At 21.6% G+C, this 22,333-nt stretch overlaps 1 protein-coding gene across 1 annotated transcript in view; it reads right to left on the bottom strand.

Annotated features, from left to right (window-relative positions):
• LOC117173492 (microtubule-associated protein futsch-like) overlaps positions 1-22,333 on the bottom strand; it is a 42,973-nt gene that overhangs the window by 8,977 nt on the left and 11,663 nt on the right. Inside the window, exon 3 of the mRNA XM_033362105.1 lies at positions 15,080-15,226. Within this exon, the coding sequence (XP_033217996.1) occupies positions 15,080-15,226 (147 nt within the window). The remainder of the gene's footprint in view (positions 1-15,079; positions 15,227-22,333) is intronic.

Below are 22,333 nucleotides of genomic sequence, written 5' to 3'. Positions count from 1 at the left end.
AAAAAAATAAATAATATAAATAATGGCAAATATTTTTCAATGTTTGTAAAGTCTTTGAAATCCTTCAAATTTTTGAAATCATGGTAAATTTTGTAAACCTTTTAAAATCTTTTGAAGTATTTAAAATCTTTGCGTAATCTTGAAATTTCCGTAAAATCTTTTAAAACTGTTATAAAATCTTTAAAATCCTTGAAATCTTCGAAATATTTGCAAAATCTTTTTTTAACGTTTTGTGAAAACTTTTCTGTTCGTTTGAAACCATTAAAATCTTTTAAATCTTCTCAAATGTCTTCAAACATTTTGAGATTTTTTAAACCCTTTTAAATGTTCTGGGATATTTGATAACTCTTGAAATTTTTTAAATTCTTGAAATCTTTTGAAATCCTTATAGATTCTTCCAAATATTTGTGAATTTTTAAAAATATTTTTGTAATATATTTGAAATCCTTGAATTGTTTTAAATCTTTGCGAACTGTTTTGAAATACTTGAAAACCTTTATGAAATCTTCGAAACAAATTTAAAATCGTGTAAAATCTTTTGAAATCTTTGAAATATTTGTGAAATCTTTTGTATTCATTTGAAATCATTAAAATACTTGTGAATTTGTTCTAACATTTTGGTAAAATCTTGGAAATTTTTTTAATATTTTGAAATATTAGAAAATCTTTAAAATGCTTGTGAAATATTTGAAATTTTGAAATCTTCTAAACAAATTTAAATTGTTTGTAATCTTTAAAATCTGGTTGCACTGTACCCTTTTTGAAATCTTTGAAATATTTGTGAAATGTTTTTTATTTAATTTATATCATTAAAATATTTTTAATATTTCAAAACTTTGGTAAAATCTTAGAAATCTTTGTGAAATGTGTTCAAATATATTCTGAAGTCTATGGAATCTTTTAAATGTTTGTGAAATCTTGGAAATCCTTCAAACCTTTGAAATATTTCTAGAATTTTTTTAAACATTTGGGCAATGTTCGAAATGTTTGTGGAATCTTTTAAAATCTTCGAAACAAATTTGAAATAATTGTGAAATCTTTTGAAGTCTAAACAAATTTAAATTGTTTTAAATCGTATGTAATCTTTGAAATCTGGTGCACTCCGCCCTTTTTGAAATCTTTATGAAATTTTTATGAAATCTTTGTAATATTTGTGAAACCTTTTCTACTCAATTTATATCATTAAAAAATTTTTAATCTTACAAAATTTTGGTAAAATCTCAGAAATATTTGTGAAATGTTTTAAAATATATTTTCAAGTCTTTGTGGTATCTTTGAAATACTTGTGAAATCTTTGGAAATCCTTCAAACTTTTGAAATCTTTTAAAATTTACGAAACAAATTTGAATTCGTTTCAAATTTGTGAAACATTTTGTAATCATTTGAAATCAATATAATATTTGAAATGTTTGTGAAATCTTCTGAAATCTTCTAAACAAATTTAAAATCTTTTAAATGTTTTTGAAATCTTTGACATCTGGTGCACTTTACTTTTCAAGATAATAAAAATCCTTTAAATCTTTTGAAAGTTTTGAAATCTTTATGAAACCTTTGTAAAATCTTTGTTAAATGTTTCTGAAAACTTTTTTGTTCGTTTAAAATCATTTCAATATTTTGTAACCTCAAATTTCCTGAAAAATTTAGATATTTTTTAAAACCTTTAAAATTGTCTAAAATCTTTGATAACTTTTAAAAAAATTTTAATTCTTGACATTTTTTGAAATCCTTATGGATGCTTCCAAATATTTGTGAACTTTTTTTTAACATTTTGATAAAATATTTTAAATCCATGAAATTTTTGAAAATCTTTAAAATATTTGTAAAATAATTTAAATCTTGAAATCTTCTGAATAAATTTGAAATCGTTTAAAATCGTTCGAAAATCTGGTGTACTGTACTCTTTTTGAAATCTTTTAATTTGTAATCTTCACGAAATTTTTATGAAATATTTTAAATCTTTTTTATTCACTTTATATCACAAAAATTTTGGTAAAATCTTAAAAATCTTGGTTAAATGTTTTGAAATATTTTGAAGTCCTTATAAAATCATTGAAATTTTTTATAATTATTTGAAATCTTTTTAAATTTTGGTAAAATCTTTGTAAAATGTTTTGAAATATTTGCGCAATGTTGAAAATCTTGTCTACGCACCTTTTTCAAATCCTTAAATCATTTTTGAGTCCTTGCAATTTTTGAAAGCATTGTAAAATTTTTTAATCTTTTGAAATCTTTATGAATTCGTTGAAATCTTTTTAAATGTTTGTAAAACGTTTGCAATCCTTGAATTCTTTTAAATCTTTATGAAATCTTTTTAAATTTTTACAAATTTCGCGAATCCTATTAAGTTGTTTAAAACCTTTGAAATGTTCTAAAATCTTTTAAATCTTGAAAAATTTTTTAAATACTTAAAATATTTTGAAATTCTGATCAATTCTTTAAAATACTTGTGAAATCTTTCCCACATATTTTTTATTTGTTTGAAATCACTGGAATATTTGAAACTTTTGTGAAATATTTTGAAATATTTATGAAATATTTTTTATTCATTTAAAAGCATTAAAATATTTGATATCTTTGTAAAATATATTGAAATATTTTTAAATTTTGGTAAAATCTTGGAAATACTTGAATGTTCTTTTAAATCTTTGTGAAATCTCTCGAATTCTTTTTAAATTTTGGTCAAATCTTGGAAATCTTTGTGAAATTGTTTTAAATATTTATGAAATCTTTGCAATATTAATAAAACATGTTGTATTTATTTGAATTCATTAAAATATTAGAAATCTTTATAAAATATTTTAAAATTTTGGTTGAATTTTGGAAATCCTTGAATTCTTTGAAATCTTTGTGACATTTTTTAAAATCTTTATGAAATATTTTAAATCTTCGTAACATCTTTTGTATTCATTTAGAAGCATTACAATATTTGAAATCTTTAGAAAATATATTGAAATATTTTCAAATTTTGGTAAAATCTTGGAAATCCCGAAATATTCTGTGAAATCTTTGTGAAATCTTTTGACATCTTTTAAAATTTTGGTGAGATAATCGAAATCTTTTTGAAATGTTTTAAAATATTTTGAAATCTTTACGAAACGTTTGTAAAAATCTTTGTTTAACGTTTCTGAAAATTTTTTTGTTCGTTTGAAATCATTGAAATCTTTTGAGTCCTTCTCAAATTTCTTAAAATCTTTTGAAATTTTTTGAAACCTTTAAAATATTCTAAAATCTTTGATAACTTTTAAAATTTTTAAATTCTTGAAATTTGTTGAAATCTTTATGGATTCTTCCAAATATTTGTCCACTTTTTGAAATATTTTGGTCAAATCTTTGAAATCGTTTAAAATCGTTTGAATCTGGTGTACTGTACCCTTTTTAAAATCTTTATGCAATTTTTATGAAATATTTTCAAAATCGTTTTTATTCATTTTATATCACTAAAATATTTGAAATCTTTTGGTATTTTGATAAAATCATAGAAATCATGCTTAAATGTTTTAAGATATTTTGAAGTTTTTATAAAAGCTTTGAAATATTTGTGAAATCTTTTGTAATTATTTAAAATCATTATAATATACAGAAACTTTTATATTTTTGTTAAAATCTTCGATATCTTTGTAAATTTTAGTAAAATCTTTGAAAACAGTGTAAATTTTGGTAAAACCTTTGAAATCTTTGTAAAGTGTTTTGAAATACTTGCGCAATGTTGGAAATCTTTGTAATTTTTTCTAAGCGCCTTTTTCAAATCCTTAAATTATTTTTGAGTCCTTGAAATTTTTGAAATCATTGTAAAATGTTTGAAATCGTTGAATTCTTTAACATCTTTATGAAATCTTTGAAATCTTCCTCAAGTCTTTGTTTGTGATAACTTGTATTTATATTTTGTATATTTTGTATTTATTTGAAATCACTGCAATATTTGAAACTTTTGTTAAATATTTTGAAATTTTCTAAAAAAAAAAAAATATTAACAAATTTTAAATCGCTTAAAATCTATCAAATGTATTTACATCTTTGAAATTTAGTGTACTGTACCATTTTGGAATTCTTGATTTTAAAATCTTTATGAAATCTTTGAATATTTGCTTGAATTTTATGTGTTCATTTGAAATCAATAAAATATTTGAAATCTTTGTGAAATATTTTCAAATTTTTGTCAAATCTTCTAAATCTTTGTAAAATGTTTTAAAATCTTTATGAATCTTTATGTTCATTTGAAATCATTAAAATATTATAAATCTTTGTGAAACTTTTTAAAAGTTTAGTAGAATCTTGAAAATCCTTGAATTCTTTAAAGTTTTTGTGACATTTTTCAAAATCTTTGTGAAATCCTTTAAATTCATTTAGAAGCATTAAAATATTTAAAATCTTTGTAAAATATATTGAAATATTTTAAAATATTGGTAAAATCTTGGAAATATTTGTGAAATCTTTTTTATTCATTTAGAAGCATTTAAATATTTAGAAATCTTTGTAAAATGTATTGAAATATTTTTAAATTTTGGTAAAATCTTAGAAATCCTGAAATGTTCTTTAAAATTTTCTTGAAATCTTTCGCAATATTTTAAAATTTGGTTTATAACTTGGAAATATTTGTGAAATCTGTTGTATTTATTTGAAATCATTAAAATATTAGAAATCTTTTTAAATTTTGGTTGAATTTTGGAAATCCTTGAATTCTTTGAAATCTTTGTGACATTTTTTTTAATCTTCATGAAATCTTTGAAATATTTGTTCAGTTTTTTGTATTTGTTTGAAATCATTAAAATATTTTAAATCTTTGACATTTTTTACAAAAATTAAAAGAAAAAGTTAAATGTTTGAAATCTTTTTAAAATGTTTTGAATTATTTGCGAAATTTTAGAAATATTTATAAAATCTTTCGAAATCTTCTAAACATACTTCAAAATCGCTTAAAATCTTTGACATCTGGAGTACTTTACTTTTTGAAATATTAAAAATATTTGCAATCTTTTGAAAGTTTTCAAATCTTTTTCAAATATTTATGAAATCTTTGAAATCTTCTCTGCACGCCTTTTTTAAATCCTCGAATCATTTTTAAGTCTTTAAAATCCATGAACTAATTTCGAAACTTTCAAAATCCTGTTAATAGTTTTTTAATCTTTTTAAAATATTTGAAAGCTTTCCAATTATTTTGTACCCTTTTGAAATCTGGTTTATATACTCAAAAACCGAGTGGTCAGCCCCTCGAAAATTGTTTGAAAAGCAAAACAAAAATTCAAATTCGAGGTTCTCCAGAGAAATTCAAGGAAAACTCTAGGTTTTCAAGATAATCGGACACCCTAAAAATCAGGGCATCTAATCAAAATTCTAAAAAAAATCCCTTGCAATTTCATGTTTTTTTTTCATGCATCTCAAAATGTGTTCAGCTATAATTTTTCTTAATCTGACCCATTCAAGTATTAGCAAGGTGGCCGGAAAACGTCACTTTAAAAATTCCCTGACCAACTTTTAATTTTCCCCGAACATTAATATTCAAAGAACAGCAATTTAATATTGCAAACATTTTTAGCATAAAAACTTTAATAAATGGAATGAAAAAATTTCAGAATAAAATTAAGATTTTATTTACCTTAAACAAGAAAGATGATTTTTCTACCATGAAAACTGAACTTCCAATTCAAAAGGACAGTTGAATTTTCGACAAACAAAAAAAAATGAATTTTCAATCAGCATTCAAATTTCGACCAAAAGGATGAATTTTTGACAAAATTTTTCAAATTTCATCAAAAAAGATAAACTTTTAACCAGATAGTCGAATTTTCAAACAAAAAATCGTAAACTTCGAACAAAAATAATTGCATTTTCAACCAAATAATTTAATTTTGTTGATAAAAGTTGAATTGCCATTACGAAAAAAAAGAGATTAATTTTTAATCCAAAAGGAAAAATTCTGAACAAAATAGTTGAATATTCGATTAAAAAAATATTACTTTTAAACAATTATTTAAACTTTCAACAAAACAGATTAATATAGATGAATGTTCAACAAAAAAGTTTAATTTTCGATAAAAAAATAACTTTTTAACAAAATACTAATAATTTCAACAATGAATATGATATTTTAACCAATTAATCAATTTTTTAAACAAAAATTAATTAATTTCAATCAAAAACAGTTGCATTTACACCCAAACAGTTGAACTTCATATTGATTAAACTATAACAACAAACTACTGCATTTTCAACCAAATGGTTTAATTTTCAAAGTATAAAGATGAGTCTTTTAGAAAACAGTTGAATTTTCAACAACAACAAAAAAAATATATATATATATATACATAATAGTTGCTATTTTAACCAAAGAAGATAAAATTCTAACCAAAATAGATGCAATTTAAAAACAAAAAGACGAATTTTCAACTGTGAAAATTGATTTTCTACCAAAAAGACGATTATTTAACAAAATGCACGCATTTTTAAACAAACAGTTGAAGTTTCAACTAAAATTATAAATTGTCCAACCAAAAAGACGAGTTTTAAACAAATCTAGATTTTTCAGTCAGGAATAGGAAATAACAAAAACAAACAAAATTCATTTACTACCAAAAAGACGAATTAAAATGAAAAAAATCAATTTTCAAACAAAAATGAAGCAGCTACTTTTGCAGTTAAAAAAATTAATTGAAAAAAAAAATTCAACCATAGAGATGAAAATTCAACTAACATGTTGAATCTTCCACCGGAATAATCAGATTTTCAGTTAAAAAAATCAATTATCAGCACAAAAACGAATGCTCAACCAAAAAGACCAATTTTGAACTAAAGTAATGAATCTTAAACAGAAATATTTACATTTGTAGTAAAAAAAAATTTCAACCAAAAAAGTTGACTTTTTAACAAAATAAGTAAAGTTTTTCCGAAAAAGATAAAATTCAACAAAACAGTTTAATTATCGACCGAGAAATATAACTTTCTAACAAAATACTTAAAATTTCAACAAAATAATTAAATGTTCAACAAAATAGTTGAATTTTTAATCAAACAATCGAATTGTCAACAATATGATGAATTTATAAAAACGAATTTTGAACAAAACGGTTAAATTTGCAGACCAAAAGATGAATTTAAAAAAACTTTAGTTTTCAACAAAAAAAGTTGAATTTACGAAAAAAATGTTAATAGTTAATATTTCAACCAAAGATGATAAAATTTCAACTAAAAGAGATGGATTTTAGAAACAAAAAGACGAATTTTCAAAATAAAAAACTTCAATTCTCAACCAAAAAAGGTTAAGTTACATTTTCAGTTTAAAAAAAAATCAAATGAAACAAAGGAAAAAAAGGAATGAATTTACACACGAGTTAAATTTTCAAGAAAACTTTCCCAAAATTTGAAAAAATGGTGTAAAAATAGTGTCAAATTTTTCCAGTTTTAAACTTATGTGGAAACTTATGCAGTTTTCTGCTCTAATCTTTTTAAAATGTCAAAATAAAACTTCATATTTTATATAAAATGTTATCCTTTAATTTACAAATTAACAAAATTTCTATTTATTTATGGCAGGCTTCACTGTCTTTCCCCTATTACCCGTTTCTTCTTTTTTTCTCTCGTCTTTCCATCTTTTTGTTAAAAATTCAACTGCCTAGTAAAAATATTTTGTTGAAAATTCACCTTTTTTGGTTGAAACCCAATTTTTTTAAACTAAAACTGATGTTGAAAAGTTTTGTTTCTGGTCGGGAAATTCATCTCTTTTGGTGAAAAAAATTCTAAGGAGAGTTAAGCTATTTTGTTGTTGTTGACAATTTAACTACTCAGTTGAAAATTTAGTCGATTGGTTAAAGATTAAAAATTTTAGTTAAAAATTCATTTCTTTGGTTGAAGATTTCACTATTTTGTTTAAAATTCGTTTTTTTTATGGGAAGGGGGAGGGTCAAATATTTTCTTATAACATTCAACTATTTGGTTGAAAATTAACTTTTTTGTTCTGGTAAAAAGATTTCCATATCTTTTTTTAAATACAAATGTTTGATCAAAAAAATGTAACCGAAAAATCCTACTTTAACTAATGCCTGCTTGTTTTTAAATTTAATTATTTATCAGGCCTCGGACTCACTTTACAGATAAAAAATAGTGTCAAAATAGTATCATAAAAGTTTTAAAGTATTAAAAATGAACTTCAGTATTGATTTAAAATGTTTTTCTTCAGATTATAAATGATGAAAATTTCTTTTTATTAATCGCAGACTTCCCAGTGTTTCCCCTTTTTCTCATTTTTCCAATTAAACTCGTCCTTTGAGCTTGATAATTCAACAGTCTGATTAAAATTTTGGTTCTGTCTTGACTAAATTTTTTTCTTTTTTATTGCAAATTCAAAGTCTTGTTAAAAAATTATATTTCGGTTAAAAATTAACTTTTTCGTAGAAAATTAACATTTATTGGTTAAAAATTAAACTGCTTTGTAAAAAGATTCGTATTTGCCGCTTGAAAATAAAACAATTTGATAGAAAATTGAACTATTTGGTTGAAAATTGATGTATTTTGTTTAAAATTCGTCTTTACTTGGAATAAAACCAATTACTTTGTGAAAAATTTAATTTTTTTCGTTAAAAATTAATCTGTTTTAGATGAGAAATCAAGTATTTTAACTTGAAATTTTCACAATTTGATATAAAATTGAAGTACTGGGTGTAAAAGTAAAAAGCTTTGCAGAATTTTTTTTTAAATTAAAAATAAGTTCTCAATAAAAATTAAACTTCATAATTTTTGTTTAAAAATTCAATTACTTAGTTCAAAATGTATAGAAATGAAAAAAATTATTGCCTAAAAGTTAATCAAATAAAATTTGGATTAACATCACATCTATTATTCAAAATATTTAATTAAATGTAATTTGTTGAAAATTCGTATTTTTATTGGTAGAAAATTCAAGAATTTTGTTGAAAATATATGTATTTTGTTTTAAATTTTTTTTTTTTTCTTACAGAAGATTAATGCTATTAATTGAAAATTGAACTATTTAGTAAAAAATATATGTATTTGGTTTATAATATGCATATCTTTTTTGTAGAAATACTGTTTTTTTTTTATTTTCAAGTGAAAATCCTTTATGCTTTAAATAACATCTATTTCCTTTTTTATAGAAAATTATTATTTCCAGGTTAAAAATTCTGTTGTTTTCTTTTGCTTTAAAATTAATGGTTTTAACTGAAAATTTAACTATTCCATATTTTTTTATAAAAAATTAATTTTGTTGGTTAAAAATATAACGGTATAGTTGAAAATTAACCTGTTTTCGTTGAAGATTTAAAGAGTTTTTTGAAATAATTTCACGAGTTTATTTTAAATAATGTTTTTTTTCTTCAGTCTATTTTAAATATGTAAATGTGAAAAAATAATACTATCAATATTTAAAATTAAATAAATGTTTTTCCACTTGGAAAAATAGCTTTGACTCAATTAATATATTTAATTTAGAAAGGTTTGAAATAAAAAAATACTAATTAAATAATTAATAATTTCTTGAATTTGTCTTTGAAGTCCACGAATTTGAATAATAATTACAAACCATTTTTATTTTATCTTTCTATACTTCAAATTCAGGTAAATAATTTTCAACAAAATAGTTAAATTTTTAAGTAATATGATGAATCTTCAACAGAAATAGTTAACTTTTAAACAAATTTTCAGTACAAAGACTTGATTTTCACCCCAGAAAAAAACGAGTTTTCAAAGAAGAGATCGATTTTCAAACAATGAGATGAAATTCCAATTAAAATTATGAAAATAACAACAACAAATTCTAACCAAACTATTTAATTTTCAAGCAAAAAATGAATTTTCAACCGATTAAATTATTTTTCTATCCAAAAGGATGAATTTTAAACCAAAAATTGAAGTTACATATTTTGTTAAATGGTTAACTTTTAAACAAAATATATGCATTTTCAGTAAAAAAATTAATTTTTAACAACAAAAAAAAACGAATTTCTCACAAAATAGCTAGATTTTCAACCTAAATGATACATTTAAAATCAAATGATGTAAATTTAAACAACAAAATTAATTTTATAGAAAGTAGTTCAACTTTCAACAGATTTGCAACCAAAAAAGATGAATTCTCAGAAACGAATTTATAAGTTGATATTTCAACCAAAAAATCTGTTAATTTTAAATGAAAAAAAAACAGTTAAATTCAACCAAAAAATACGAATATTTTAACAAAATATACGATTTTTCTAGCAAACACTTGAGTTTTCATTTAAAAATGTAAATTTCCGACTAATAAATAGAATAATTAAATTTTCAGTTAAAAAAAATTAATTTCCATACAAAAAGATACGAGTTTCCATGAGAAATAGTATAATTTTTAATGAAAGAGATGAATTTTCAACCAAAAAATACAAATTTAAACTAAATTTTTTAATTTCTACCAAAATATAATGTTTAAATCCAGTAACCTAAGGCTACTTTTACAAAAGCAGAAACATTGCTATTTATTTTTATATTCCGAATTTTAAAAAATTAAGGCATATTCTTCAAAAAAATCCCTAAAAAAAAGCTTTAACGGATTTTCAAGAAAATAGTTCAATTTTCCACATAACTGTTGAATTTTCAACTAAAATTATGCATCTTCAAATAGAATAGTAGAATTTTAAACGAAAATACGAGTTTTTAACTCAAACTAAAACCTAAGTAAAATTTTTTTTTTATCAAACAGATGAATTTTAAACTAAAAAACTATGGAATCTTCAATAGGAATAAGTTACATTTTCGGTTAAATAAATCACTTTCCACTACAAAAAATTAACTTTCCAAAAAATAGTTAAATTTTCAAACAAAGTTATGAATTTTAAAATAAAAATGTCAATATTTAACTGTAATAATTGAATTTTAAACAAAACAAAAAATGAATTTTCAACCAGGAAAATAAATTTATACAAAAAATAACAAATTATCAAATAAGAAAGATAATTTTTCAAACCAAAACTTAAATAATTGAATTTTTAGTCAAAAATAAATTTCTTACTAAAATTATGAAATATTAAACTGGAATAATCTTAACATATTCAGATTTTAAAAAATCATTTTAAACCAAAAAATAAAGAAAAATTTCAACAAAAAGGTTAAATATTCGGTAAAAAAATTCCTTTTATCAAGTAATTTTATTTCCAACACTAGGTAAAAAAAATTCTTTTACCAAGTAATTTTATTTCCAACATAAAAGATGAACTTTCAACTAAAATGATAAATGCGAATACTTGGATTTTTAACCGAAAAGGAGAAATTAAAAAGGAGAAAATTAACTTGCAAAGAAAAAGATAATTTTCTACAAAAAAATTGATTTTTAACAAAATATGTGAATTTTCAAAGAAATAACTGAATTTTCAATTTAAAAAAAAAGACATATTTTCACCTAAATTGTTAAACATTAAAGAAAAAAAGATCAATTTTAAACCAAAAATGGACCTTCAAATTTTCAGTTGAAGGAATTAATTTTCACCCCTAAAGATAAATTTTCTGCAAAAACGTGAATTTTTCACAAAGTTCATACATTTTCAAACAGCTAGTTTAATTTTTAAATAAAAAATATAAATTTTCAACCAAAAATAGTTGAATTTTCCTCCAAAAAATACACTTTTTAACCGAAAATAGACATTTATTTCCAACCTGAAAAATGAATTTTTATCTAAAATAATAAATATTGATCTGAAATACTCGGATATTCAACGGAAAAGAAAAATTTTTAAACAAAAAGATTAAAATACAAAGAAACAGATAATTTTCCAACAAAAAATAGATTTTTTTAACTCAATATATGAATTTTCATCGAAATAGTTGAATTTTCAATGAAAAAAGACAAATTTTCATCACAATTGTGGAATTTTAAACTAGAAAAATTTATCACTTTAAACCAAAATGAATAGTCAAATCTTCATTTGAAGGAATTAGTTTTCAACCAAACTGATGAATTTTCAAATAAAAAATTACAAATCTTCAACTGGAATAGTTGAATTTTGTACCAAAAAGATTAATTTTCAGCCATAAAGAATAATTTTTCACAATAGAAGGCGAGTTTTTCACAAACTACACAAATTTTCAAACAAACAGTTTAATTTCTGAATAAAAAATATCAATTTTCAACCAAATAGTGGAATTTTCATCTCAAAAAAGATTCACTTTCAACCAAAAATAGAATAGATCCAAAAATTTCATTCTTAACAATACAAAACGATTTTCAACACAATAGTCCAATTTTTTACTGGAATAGTTGTATTTTAATTTTTTTTTAAATTACAGGGTGACCGTTTTAATCGAAGAAAAAAAACCCGGTAATTTCCAGGTTTTTTCCCGGTTCGAAAACATTTTTCACAACTGTGGAACACTTGAATTCCAAACTTTTAAAATTGAAGTTTAAAAGTTTTTCAATTCAAAAATTGTGTATTCAAATGCTCAAAAATGTACACGCACCAAATGGAAGGTACTAGCACGTTTAAATTAAACAATGTTAAATAAAATGCAAATAAACTGCAAAATTTAGAACTTTTATCAATTATAGAGTTCAAAAATTCAGATTAAGTTCCAAAAATATAAATCCACGTTAACATTTTCAATGCTCTAAATCAAAAAAATCAATCAATGAACTTGACAATTTTCAAAATTATATTATTTTAAGTACTTAAATATAAGTATAATTTTAGAATTTTTTCGGAACTTTTAGAAAATCCTGCAAATTTAGAAAAAAAAATTAATTTGAATTTATAAATAACAATAAAACACTTATTATTTGTAAAAATATTAGAATAATTTTAAGAGATATTTAGAAGTTTTTAAAAGATTCGAATTAAATTTAGAACTTGAAATAATTTGAAACACTTACAGCCGAATTTAAAATAAAATGTAGATTTTTGCAGATTTCAAACAAAAAATGTAGAATCTTTTTAAGAAATGTGACAGACTTCAAAAGAATAAAAAAATTTTCTTAAAATTCTTAGGAAAATTGAAAATGATTTTTCACTTTGAAAAATGATTATAACAGAAAGTTTAAAAAAATTTTAAGAGATTTCAAAAATTATTTAAAAAGAACATGGAAGATTTTAAAGATTTTTTTAATTTGCAGTATTTTCAAAAATTGTAGGGAAATGTCGATTAATTTTAAAATATATTTATAAGTTCTGAAAAAAAATGTTAACACACTTCGTTTAAATTATTTGAAATAATTTCAAGTTTTTAATTAATTTTGAATCTTTTCAAAATTTCTAAATATCTCTAAAAATTACTCAAATTTTTTCTAGAAATAATAAGTGTTCAATTATTATTTATGCGTCAAAATTTAACAATTTCGCTTGTAAATTAAACACTTTTTAAATAGAACAATTAAAATTGTAACACTAAACTTTAAAAATTTCTTCGAAAATCTAAAGATTCAAAAGTTTCTATGTAAAACAATTCAGTTTCAAATTGTTTTCTTTTAAATATTTGGTTTCAATTTACTCGTCTTCAATGAACAGTGAAATATTGATAATTATTAAATACTTATTCAGAATTCTTGAATTTTCTTAAAAATCCAGTTTTTTTAAATTAAATTAATCTTTATTTAAAAAATCATCGCTTTTAGTTTAAAATTTAACTTTTCGGTTCAGAAGTCTTGAATTTTCTTAAAAATCCAGGTTTTTTTTGTAATAAATTAATTTTTTGATTTAAAAAATTATCGTTTCTAGTTTATAATTTAACTTTTTGGCACAGAATTCTTAAACTTTCTTAAAAATCCAGTTTTTTTTTTGTATTAAATTAATGTTTTGATAAAAAAATCATCGTTTTTAGTTTAAATTTTAACTTTTTGATTCAGAATTCTTGAATTTTAATGAAAATCAATTTTTTTTGTATTAAGGTAATTTTTTATTTAAAAATTCTTTTTTTTTTTTAGTTTAAAATTTTACTTTGGTAGTAACTTAATCGGTATGTTTAAAAATTATTATTTTTTTAGTTTAAAATGCAACTTCCTCGTTAAAAATTGATTAATTTTATCAAAAATGCGGCTTTTTTGCATTAAATTAATCTTTTTTAGTTGAAAATTTAACTTTTCGGTTGAGAATTCTTGAATTTGATTGAAAATTCGTTTTTGTTGTAATAAATTAATCTTTTTATTTAAAAATTAATCTTTTTGATTAAAAATTTAACATCTAGGTTTTAAAGTTGAACTAAAAAATTATTTCTTTCTTCAAAATTCTACTTTTTAGTTCAGAATTCTTGAATTTTATTGAAAATTGATCTTATTAATTAAAAATTCGTCTTTTTGGTTGAACATTCAACTTTCTGGTTCAGAATCCTTGAATTTTGTTAAAAAAAATTTTTTTCGGTAGAAATTAATCTTTTTGTTTAAAAAATTAACATCTAGTTTTTAAAGTTGAACTACTTTCTTTAAGATTAAAAAAATTTCTTTCTTTCTTAAAAATTCAACTTTTTGGTGGATAATTTATTATTTGATTGAAAATTCGTCTTCTTTGGTCGTAAATTTATCTTTTTTAGTTACTAATTTAACTTTTTGATTGAGAATTATTGAAATTTGTTTAAAAACATTAATTTTGGTTTGTTTGTTAGAAAATTAAACTGTTTGTTTATTTTTGTTCGAAAATGGTTGTTTTTAAAGTAAGAATTCAAATTTTTATTAAAATTAAACTATCCTGTTAAAAATTCCTTTTTTTTAAATTAATATAGTTTGGTTGAAAGTTCGTCTTTTTTTGGTGTAAAATAAACTTTTATATCAAAATTTTATACATTTCATTTGATAACTCAACTGTTTGGTACAGAAAATTCGTCATTTTGTATTGAAAGTTCAATAATTTAGTAAAAAAAAAAGTCAGAGCAAAAAATGTTTAAACCCTTTTTTTTACAATGAAAAATAATAAAAATTCAATAATAAATAATGATTTCATTGCGGGTACACTGAGATAATCTGAAAAATAATCGACTGTAAATAAAGTAGAAATCACTTTTCTAAACTGATCAAAATTATTAAAATAATTCAAACATGAATTTTTTTGCGACCAGGAGTTTTCTAATTAAATTCCCGGTCAGGTCGCCATCCTATTATAAACTAAAATCGAAAAAAACTTACCTTCGGCAAAAGAGAAACGTCAGTCCCTTCCTCTACAATCTGAATCAATTTTTCGGAAACTTCCTCGGAAACAGCCTTCAGATCGTACAAAACATCTAACGAATAACGACACCAGAGACAGATGAAGATATTTTTCGAATCACTCAACTACAAAAAAAAGTTAATCTACATAAATAATTAATCAAAGATAAAGATAATGAAACCAGGCCTCACAGTCGCTAATGGATAAAATATAGGAACCAAAAGGTACATTATTCATGCTCAAAGGGTAACAAATTTCGTAATCAATTCATAAGAATTCGAAACAATTCAAGCTAAATTCAAATGAATTCAGAAGAAATTTAAAAAAAAAATCCATTGATTTCTGTGAAATTGGAATGAATTCAGAGAAATTTCAAGCAATCGAGAAAAATTCGATGAAATTCATGAAAATTCAAGGTGGCTTGAAAAATACAATTACGTTGAGAAGAATATAAAAAAACTTCCGCGGTTTCAGAAAGTTTGAAATGAATTTAGACAAATTCAACGGAATTCAAAAGAATTTTATGAAATGCATAAGAAGAATTCAAGGGGAAATTAAAAGAGTTCAGGTTCAACTAAATAAAAACAGTTAAAAATTAAAATAAATCAATAAAAAACCCATTGAACTGACTACAATTCAGTAAATGCAGAAGAATTCAAGCGAATTAGAAAATCGAAAAGAATTCTAAAGAATTTAAATGAATTGGAATTTTTTTTAATTGAAAAAATCCATTTATTTTAGTAAAATTTAAGTGAATATAGAGGAACTTAAGGAAAATGGAGAAAAATTCGAGAAAATTTATAAAATATTGTTTAAAAAATCAAGGGAATTCAAAGCAATTCTAAAATATGAAAAAATGCATTGAACTGGATAAGTTTTTGATTAGTTTAGAAAAATTAAAAAACAATTTAAGTTAATTTCTTAAGAATTCAAATAAATTGTAATTTTTTTTTATCGAAAAAATCCAGTTATTTTAGTTAAATATGAGTGAATCTGGGTAAGTTTAAGATAAAGTAAAATAAACAAAATAAAAATAAATAAAATTAAAAAATAAATAAATTGACTGAATTTAAAAGAATCTAAAAAAATTCAGGACAAATTAATAAGAATTCGGGTACATATGAACTTCCTCACTTCCTGTGAATAAAATCTTTGAAATCCATTAGAATATGATAAAATTCAGTGAAATCCCCTGATATCTGGTCATACTTCTTGAAATTCTGAAAATAGAATTAAAATACCTTGAGTGCTTTAAAATTCGTTAAAATCATTCAAATTCATAGAAATATAAACCCCCAAGAAATCTTTTAAAATTTCTTAAAATTTTTTAGTTCCTGTTAAAACTCTTGAAAAAGTCGTGGAACCTTTTAAAATATTCAGGGTGACCGTTTTAATTGACGAAATAAATTCCCGGTCATTTTCCGATTCGCAAACATTTTTCACGGTCAATGAAATTTTAAAAAATTTTCAATATAAATCCACGTTATCATTTTCAATGATCTAAGTTTAAAAATCAACCAATGAACTTTAAAATTTTCAAAATTATATAATTTTAAGGAATTTTAAGCTAGCAACATCAAATATTGAAAAATTGAAAAAAATTTAATTGAACACTTCTTAAATTAGAAATCTACAAGTTGTTTTAAATTTCTTTTAAATTAAAAATTATTTTGGAAATTTTTTCAGAACTTCTAAATATCTGTCAAAATGAATTGAATTTTTTCTACAATTTTGAGAAAATCCTGCAAATTTTAGAAAATTTCTTCGCAATTTGAATGTATAAATAACAATTGAACATTTATTATTTGTAGTCGAAATTTGAGTAATTTTAAGAGATATGTAGGCTTCAAAAGAATAAAAACATTTTCTTATGATTCCTTGAAAAATTATTTTAAGAGAATATTTAAAAAGTTTTTCAAAAATTTAAACAAAATATTCAAAAAAGATTCTAGAAAATTTTAAGAAAACTTTCTAAAATTTGCATAATAATTTTTAATCTTTTTAAAACTCCTAAATATCTCTTAAAATTACTCAAATTTTTTCTAGCAATGTTTATTTGTAAATTATATATCAAAATTTAAAAATTTCACTTACAAATTCAGCATTTTTCAAATACAACAATTAAAATTGTAACGTTCAAAGTTTAAAAGGCTCTTCGACATTTTAACGATTCCAGGCTTTATGTCAAACAATTCAGTTAAAGATTCTTTACTTTTGAATATTTGGTTTCAATTTACTTGTCTTAAATAAAAATTCAAATATTGCTAAATATTCAATAATTAATCTTTTTTTTTAATTAAAATTTTCAAATTGAATGGATCAAAAATTGAATATTTTATACTGAAAGAATATTTTAAATTTAATAAAATCCTTTAATTAAGAATATATTATTATGAAGTTATTTTTAAGTTGAAAATAGTTCATAAGCTTTCAGTCACACGTTCACATTTTTTAATGACTAAGACTTTCGAATTGAAACCGTTAAAGTTTTAACGTTAAAATTTGAAAATTCTTAAATTTTGAACTGGTTTAAAATCTTTTTGACAAATCGTTTTTGTTCCATTTTTATTACTTAAAATACAGATAAATTAAAAAATGTATTTATTTATTAAATAAAAATGTTTTTTATCCAAAATTTTCAACATCAAAGGTTTTTTTTTATTTGTTCAATTCTTTAAAAAGGCATTTAAAAATTCTTTAAAATAAAAATGTAAGCTTAAAAATAAAAATTGTAAATACAAAATTTTTAAAGTACAAAAATTTCGATTTACGCATTGTAATCTAATTAATAATCTCCGGTCCAACGGCCATCCTGATATTATAAAATATTTCCGTCTTTTAAAATATTTAAAATCCTTTAATATCTCTTGAAATTCTTTGAAGATTTTTTAAAGAAACTTTTTTTTTTTAATATATTGAATTAGGTGCAAGTGAGTAAATTTAGACAAAAACAAGTAAATTGAAAAAATTTAAGTGAATTAAAAAAAAAGTAGGTTAAACTAATAAGAATTCAGGGTAATTCCAAATCTCTTCAAATCTTTAAAACCTTACAAAATACCTCACTACTCGTGAATAAATTCTTTAAAATCCACTAAAATATGATAAAATCCCGTAAAATTTTATGACATTTCCTGAAATATGTATTAAAATACATAAAAAGTTTTTAAATCTCTTAAAATGATTGAAATCCTCGGAAATTTGATAAAATAACCTAAATATTTTTAAACCTTATTAACCGTGTAAAATCGCTCCATACCTACCAAAATTCTTGAAAATTCTCTATCCTAAAATATTTCAAACGCTTAAAAATCACTTAAAATTAATAATATTAATTAAAAAAATTCCTTGGACTCCTTAAAAATTCCCTAAAATATTTCAATTAAAAAGCTCTTGAAAATAGTGACTGTGCAGCAGCCTAAATATTTTTGGCAGATACTTTTTGTAAAAATTCTCTACTCAAATCCTAAAAAAAAAATGCCCTGACAATTCCAGTTTTTTGTCAGGTATAATTTTTCACATTATTTTATCTTGTTATACTTAAAATTCAGTGCATATTTAGATCAAATTAATTCCGTTACTAAATAATAAAATTTCGAATAAAAAGGATCAATTGTAAACTAAATATTTGAATTTTTAACTAAAAAAAGATCAGTTTTCAAACTAAAACGAAATAGTTAAATTCTCAGTTACAATACTTAAATTTTTAATCAAAAATATAAATGTTCATACCAGAAGATAAATTTTCTACCAAAAATACGATTTTTCAACAAAATACATGCATTTTTAACGAGATAGATGAATTTTGCACTAAAAAAAAATATTAAAATTTTCCATAACAAAATTTAATTTTAACAAAACAAAAACGATTTTTCAATAAAATAGTTCAGTTTTCAATCAGTGATGAATTTCCAACTAAAATGAGAAACAATAATTGAATCTTGAACTAAACCATTAATTTTCGATCAAAAATGGAATAGTAAAATTTGCAGATAAGAAAAAATTAATTTTTAACAACAGATTTTTTTAAACAAAATAGTTTAATTTTCAATCAAAGTTATGAATTTTCAACTAAAATTAGAATTCTTTAACAAATAAGACGATTTTTTAACTAACAGAGACAAATTGCTAATTGTGTAAATATATCTTAATAGAATATTTAATTCGAATAGTCACATTTTCAGTAAAAACAAAATAATGTTTAAAAGCAATGTCTAAGCGTATGAATCTTGAACTGGAATAATGGAATTTTTAACAAAAAAGATCTATTTTTAAATAAAATGATGAATATTTAACTAAATACTTGAATTTTTAACGAAAAAGAGACATTTTCAAATCAGAAGATTAATTTTTTACTTAAAAAGGACGATTTATCAACAAAATACATGAATTTTAAGCAAGAGTTGAATTTTTTAATTAAAAAAAAAAAAAAAAATTTCAACTAAAAAGGGTAAATTTTCAACCGAATAGATGGATTTTGAACTAAAAAAGATTTATTTTCAATCAAAAATGTAATAGTGGAATTTCAACCCAAAAAGATGAATTTTCAAATGAAATGTTAAATATTCAACTGGAATATGTAACTTTTTAAACAAATAGTTAAATTTTCAACCAAAAGGTGAATTTTCAATCAAGATTAATTTATACTAAAAAATACGAATTGTCAACAAAATACGTGAATTTTCAACTACAAAAGATAAAATGTCAACCAGAAATTATATAGCTAGATTTTAGTTACAAAAATTAATATACAACCAAAGAGATACATTTTAATTAAAGTGATGCAGTATTCAGCTAAAATAATTACATTTTCAGTTATCAAAATTTAATTTTAAAAAAAAATTGATTTTCAACCGAATATTTCAAATGAAAAAATTAATTTTCAGCTAAGGAAAAAACGAATTTTCCACAAAATATCACATTTTTTAACCAAAGAGATAAATTTTCATTTAACATGATGAACTCCAAATAAAAATAATTGTTATCAAAAGAAGTTAAGATTAACCTGTTAATTGAATGTTCATTAAAAAAAGGATTCTGAACCAAATAAAAATGCAGTAGTTGATATTTCAATCAAAAAAGATTTAAATTTTTAATCAAAAAAATTTTTATTTAACTAAAAAAAGAGGTTTTTTCAACATGAGCTGTCTTTCAAACTAAAAAAGATTGTCCTACCAATCAAATAAATATCAATTTTTAACCAAAAATAGAATCGTTAAACTTTCAGGTTAAAAAAACAAATCAATTTTAAAAAATTTTTAACCAAATAGTTAAATACAGCAATAGAAAGCTATTTTTATAAATAATATCTCACCCTGGTCTCTGATTTGCTACTTTTTGCCTAAATTCCTGACTCTTGCGCTTTTAGGTTGGCCGTTTTAATCGAAAAAAATTCCCGGTCATTTTCTGATTTTTTCCCGGTTCGCAAACATTTTTCATGGCCAATGAAATTTTAAAAATCAAACTATATTCTAAACATTTTCTCCAAATAAAATAATAAACAATAAACAACCGTTTAAAGCATTCAAAGTGGAACACTTGAATTCCAAACTTTTAAAAATTGAAGTTTAAAAATTTTTCAATTCAAAAATTGTGTATTCAAATTCTTAAAAATTTACACGTACCAAATGGAAGGTAGTAACACTTTTCAAATAAACAATGTTAAATGAAATTCAAATAAACTGCAAAATTTAGAACTTTTATAAATTATAGAGTTCAAAGATTCAGATTGAGTTCCAAAAATATAAATCCACGTAAAAATTTCAAAAGTCTAAATTAAAGAAGCAAGCAATAAACTTTAAAAATTTTCAAAATTATATTATTTTAAGTAATTTTAAGCTACACATTAAAAATTGAAAAAAATTTTTTTAACTTAACATTTCTGTAATTAGAAGTTTAATTATTTTTATTTTAAATAGTATAGACATTATTTAAAAGCTTTAAAATTTTATTTCAAAATCTTGAGAAATATAGAAGTGGTTTGAAATTTTTCCAAATTCAAAATAATTTTAGAATTTTTTTGCGGAACTTTTAAATATATTTCAAAATTAATCAAATTTTTTCGATAACTTTTAGAAATCTCTGCAAATTAAAAAAATTTAATTTGAATTTATAAATAATAATAGAACATTTATTATTTGTAAAAATATTAGAGTAATTTTAAGAGATATTTAAAAGTTTTAAAAAGATTCGAATTAAATTTAGAACTTGAAATAATTTGAAACACTTACAACCAAATTTAAAATAAAATGTAGATTTTTGCAGATTTCAAACCAAAAATGTAGAATCTTTTTAAGAATTGTGACAGACTTCAAAATAATAAAAAATTTTTCTTAAAATTCTTAGGAAAAGTGAAAATGATTTTTCACTTTGAAAAATTATTATAAGAGAACGTTTTAAAAGATTTCAAGAGATTTCAAAAATTATTAAAAAAGAACATGGAAGATTTTAAGGATTTTTTAATTTGGAGTATTTTCAAAAATTGTAGGAAAATGTCGATTAATTTAAAAATATATTTAGAAATTCTGAACAAAATGTTAACACACTTTGTTTAAATTACTTGAAATAATTTCAAGTTGTTAACTAATTTTGAATCTTTTCAAAATTTCTAAATATCTCTAAAAATTACTCAAATTTTTTCTAGAAATAATAAGTGTTCAATTGTTATTTATGCGTCAAAATTTAACAATTTCACTTGAAAATTAAACACTTTTTAAATAGAACAATTAAAATTGTAACGATAAAAGTTTAAAAATTCTTCGAAAATCTAAAGATTCAAAGCTTTCTATGTAAAACAATTCAGTTTCAAGTTGTTTTCTTCCAAATATTTGGTTTCAATTTTCTCGTCCTAAATGTACAGTGATATATTGCTAAATACTAAATCCTTATTCTTTCTCTAAATTAAAAAAATCCTAATTAAATGGGTTAAAATTGAATAATTTAGACTTAAACAATACTATAAATTTAATTTACATGTTTTAATTGCTAAAAAAAATTAATGGAAATAATATATTAATAAATATATCTATTAAATTTAATATATTATATTAACTAATTAATTATATTAATTTCAATTCTTATTAAGATTTTTGGATTGAAACAGTTACAATCGGAAAAATAATTTATGTATATTTACAGTTATTATTATTATTATTACACCATTAAGCCATTTCCCTTTCGGGGTAGGCGTGACTCACTCGGCAGGGGAAAGGAGTAGTGTGTGGATGGGATAGAGA

This window comes from Belonocnema kinseyi, chromosome 5 (assembly GCF_010883055.1).
Source record: "Belonocnema kinseyi isolate 2016_QV_RU_SX_M_011 chromosome 5, B_treatae_v1, whole genome shotgun sequence".
NCBI lineage: Eukaryota > Metazoa > Arthropoda > Insecta > Hymenoptera > Cynipidae > Belonocnema > Belonocnema kinseyi.
Note: the sequence above shows the minus strand (reverse complement) of the source record. Positions and strands in the feature narration are given on the sequence as shown.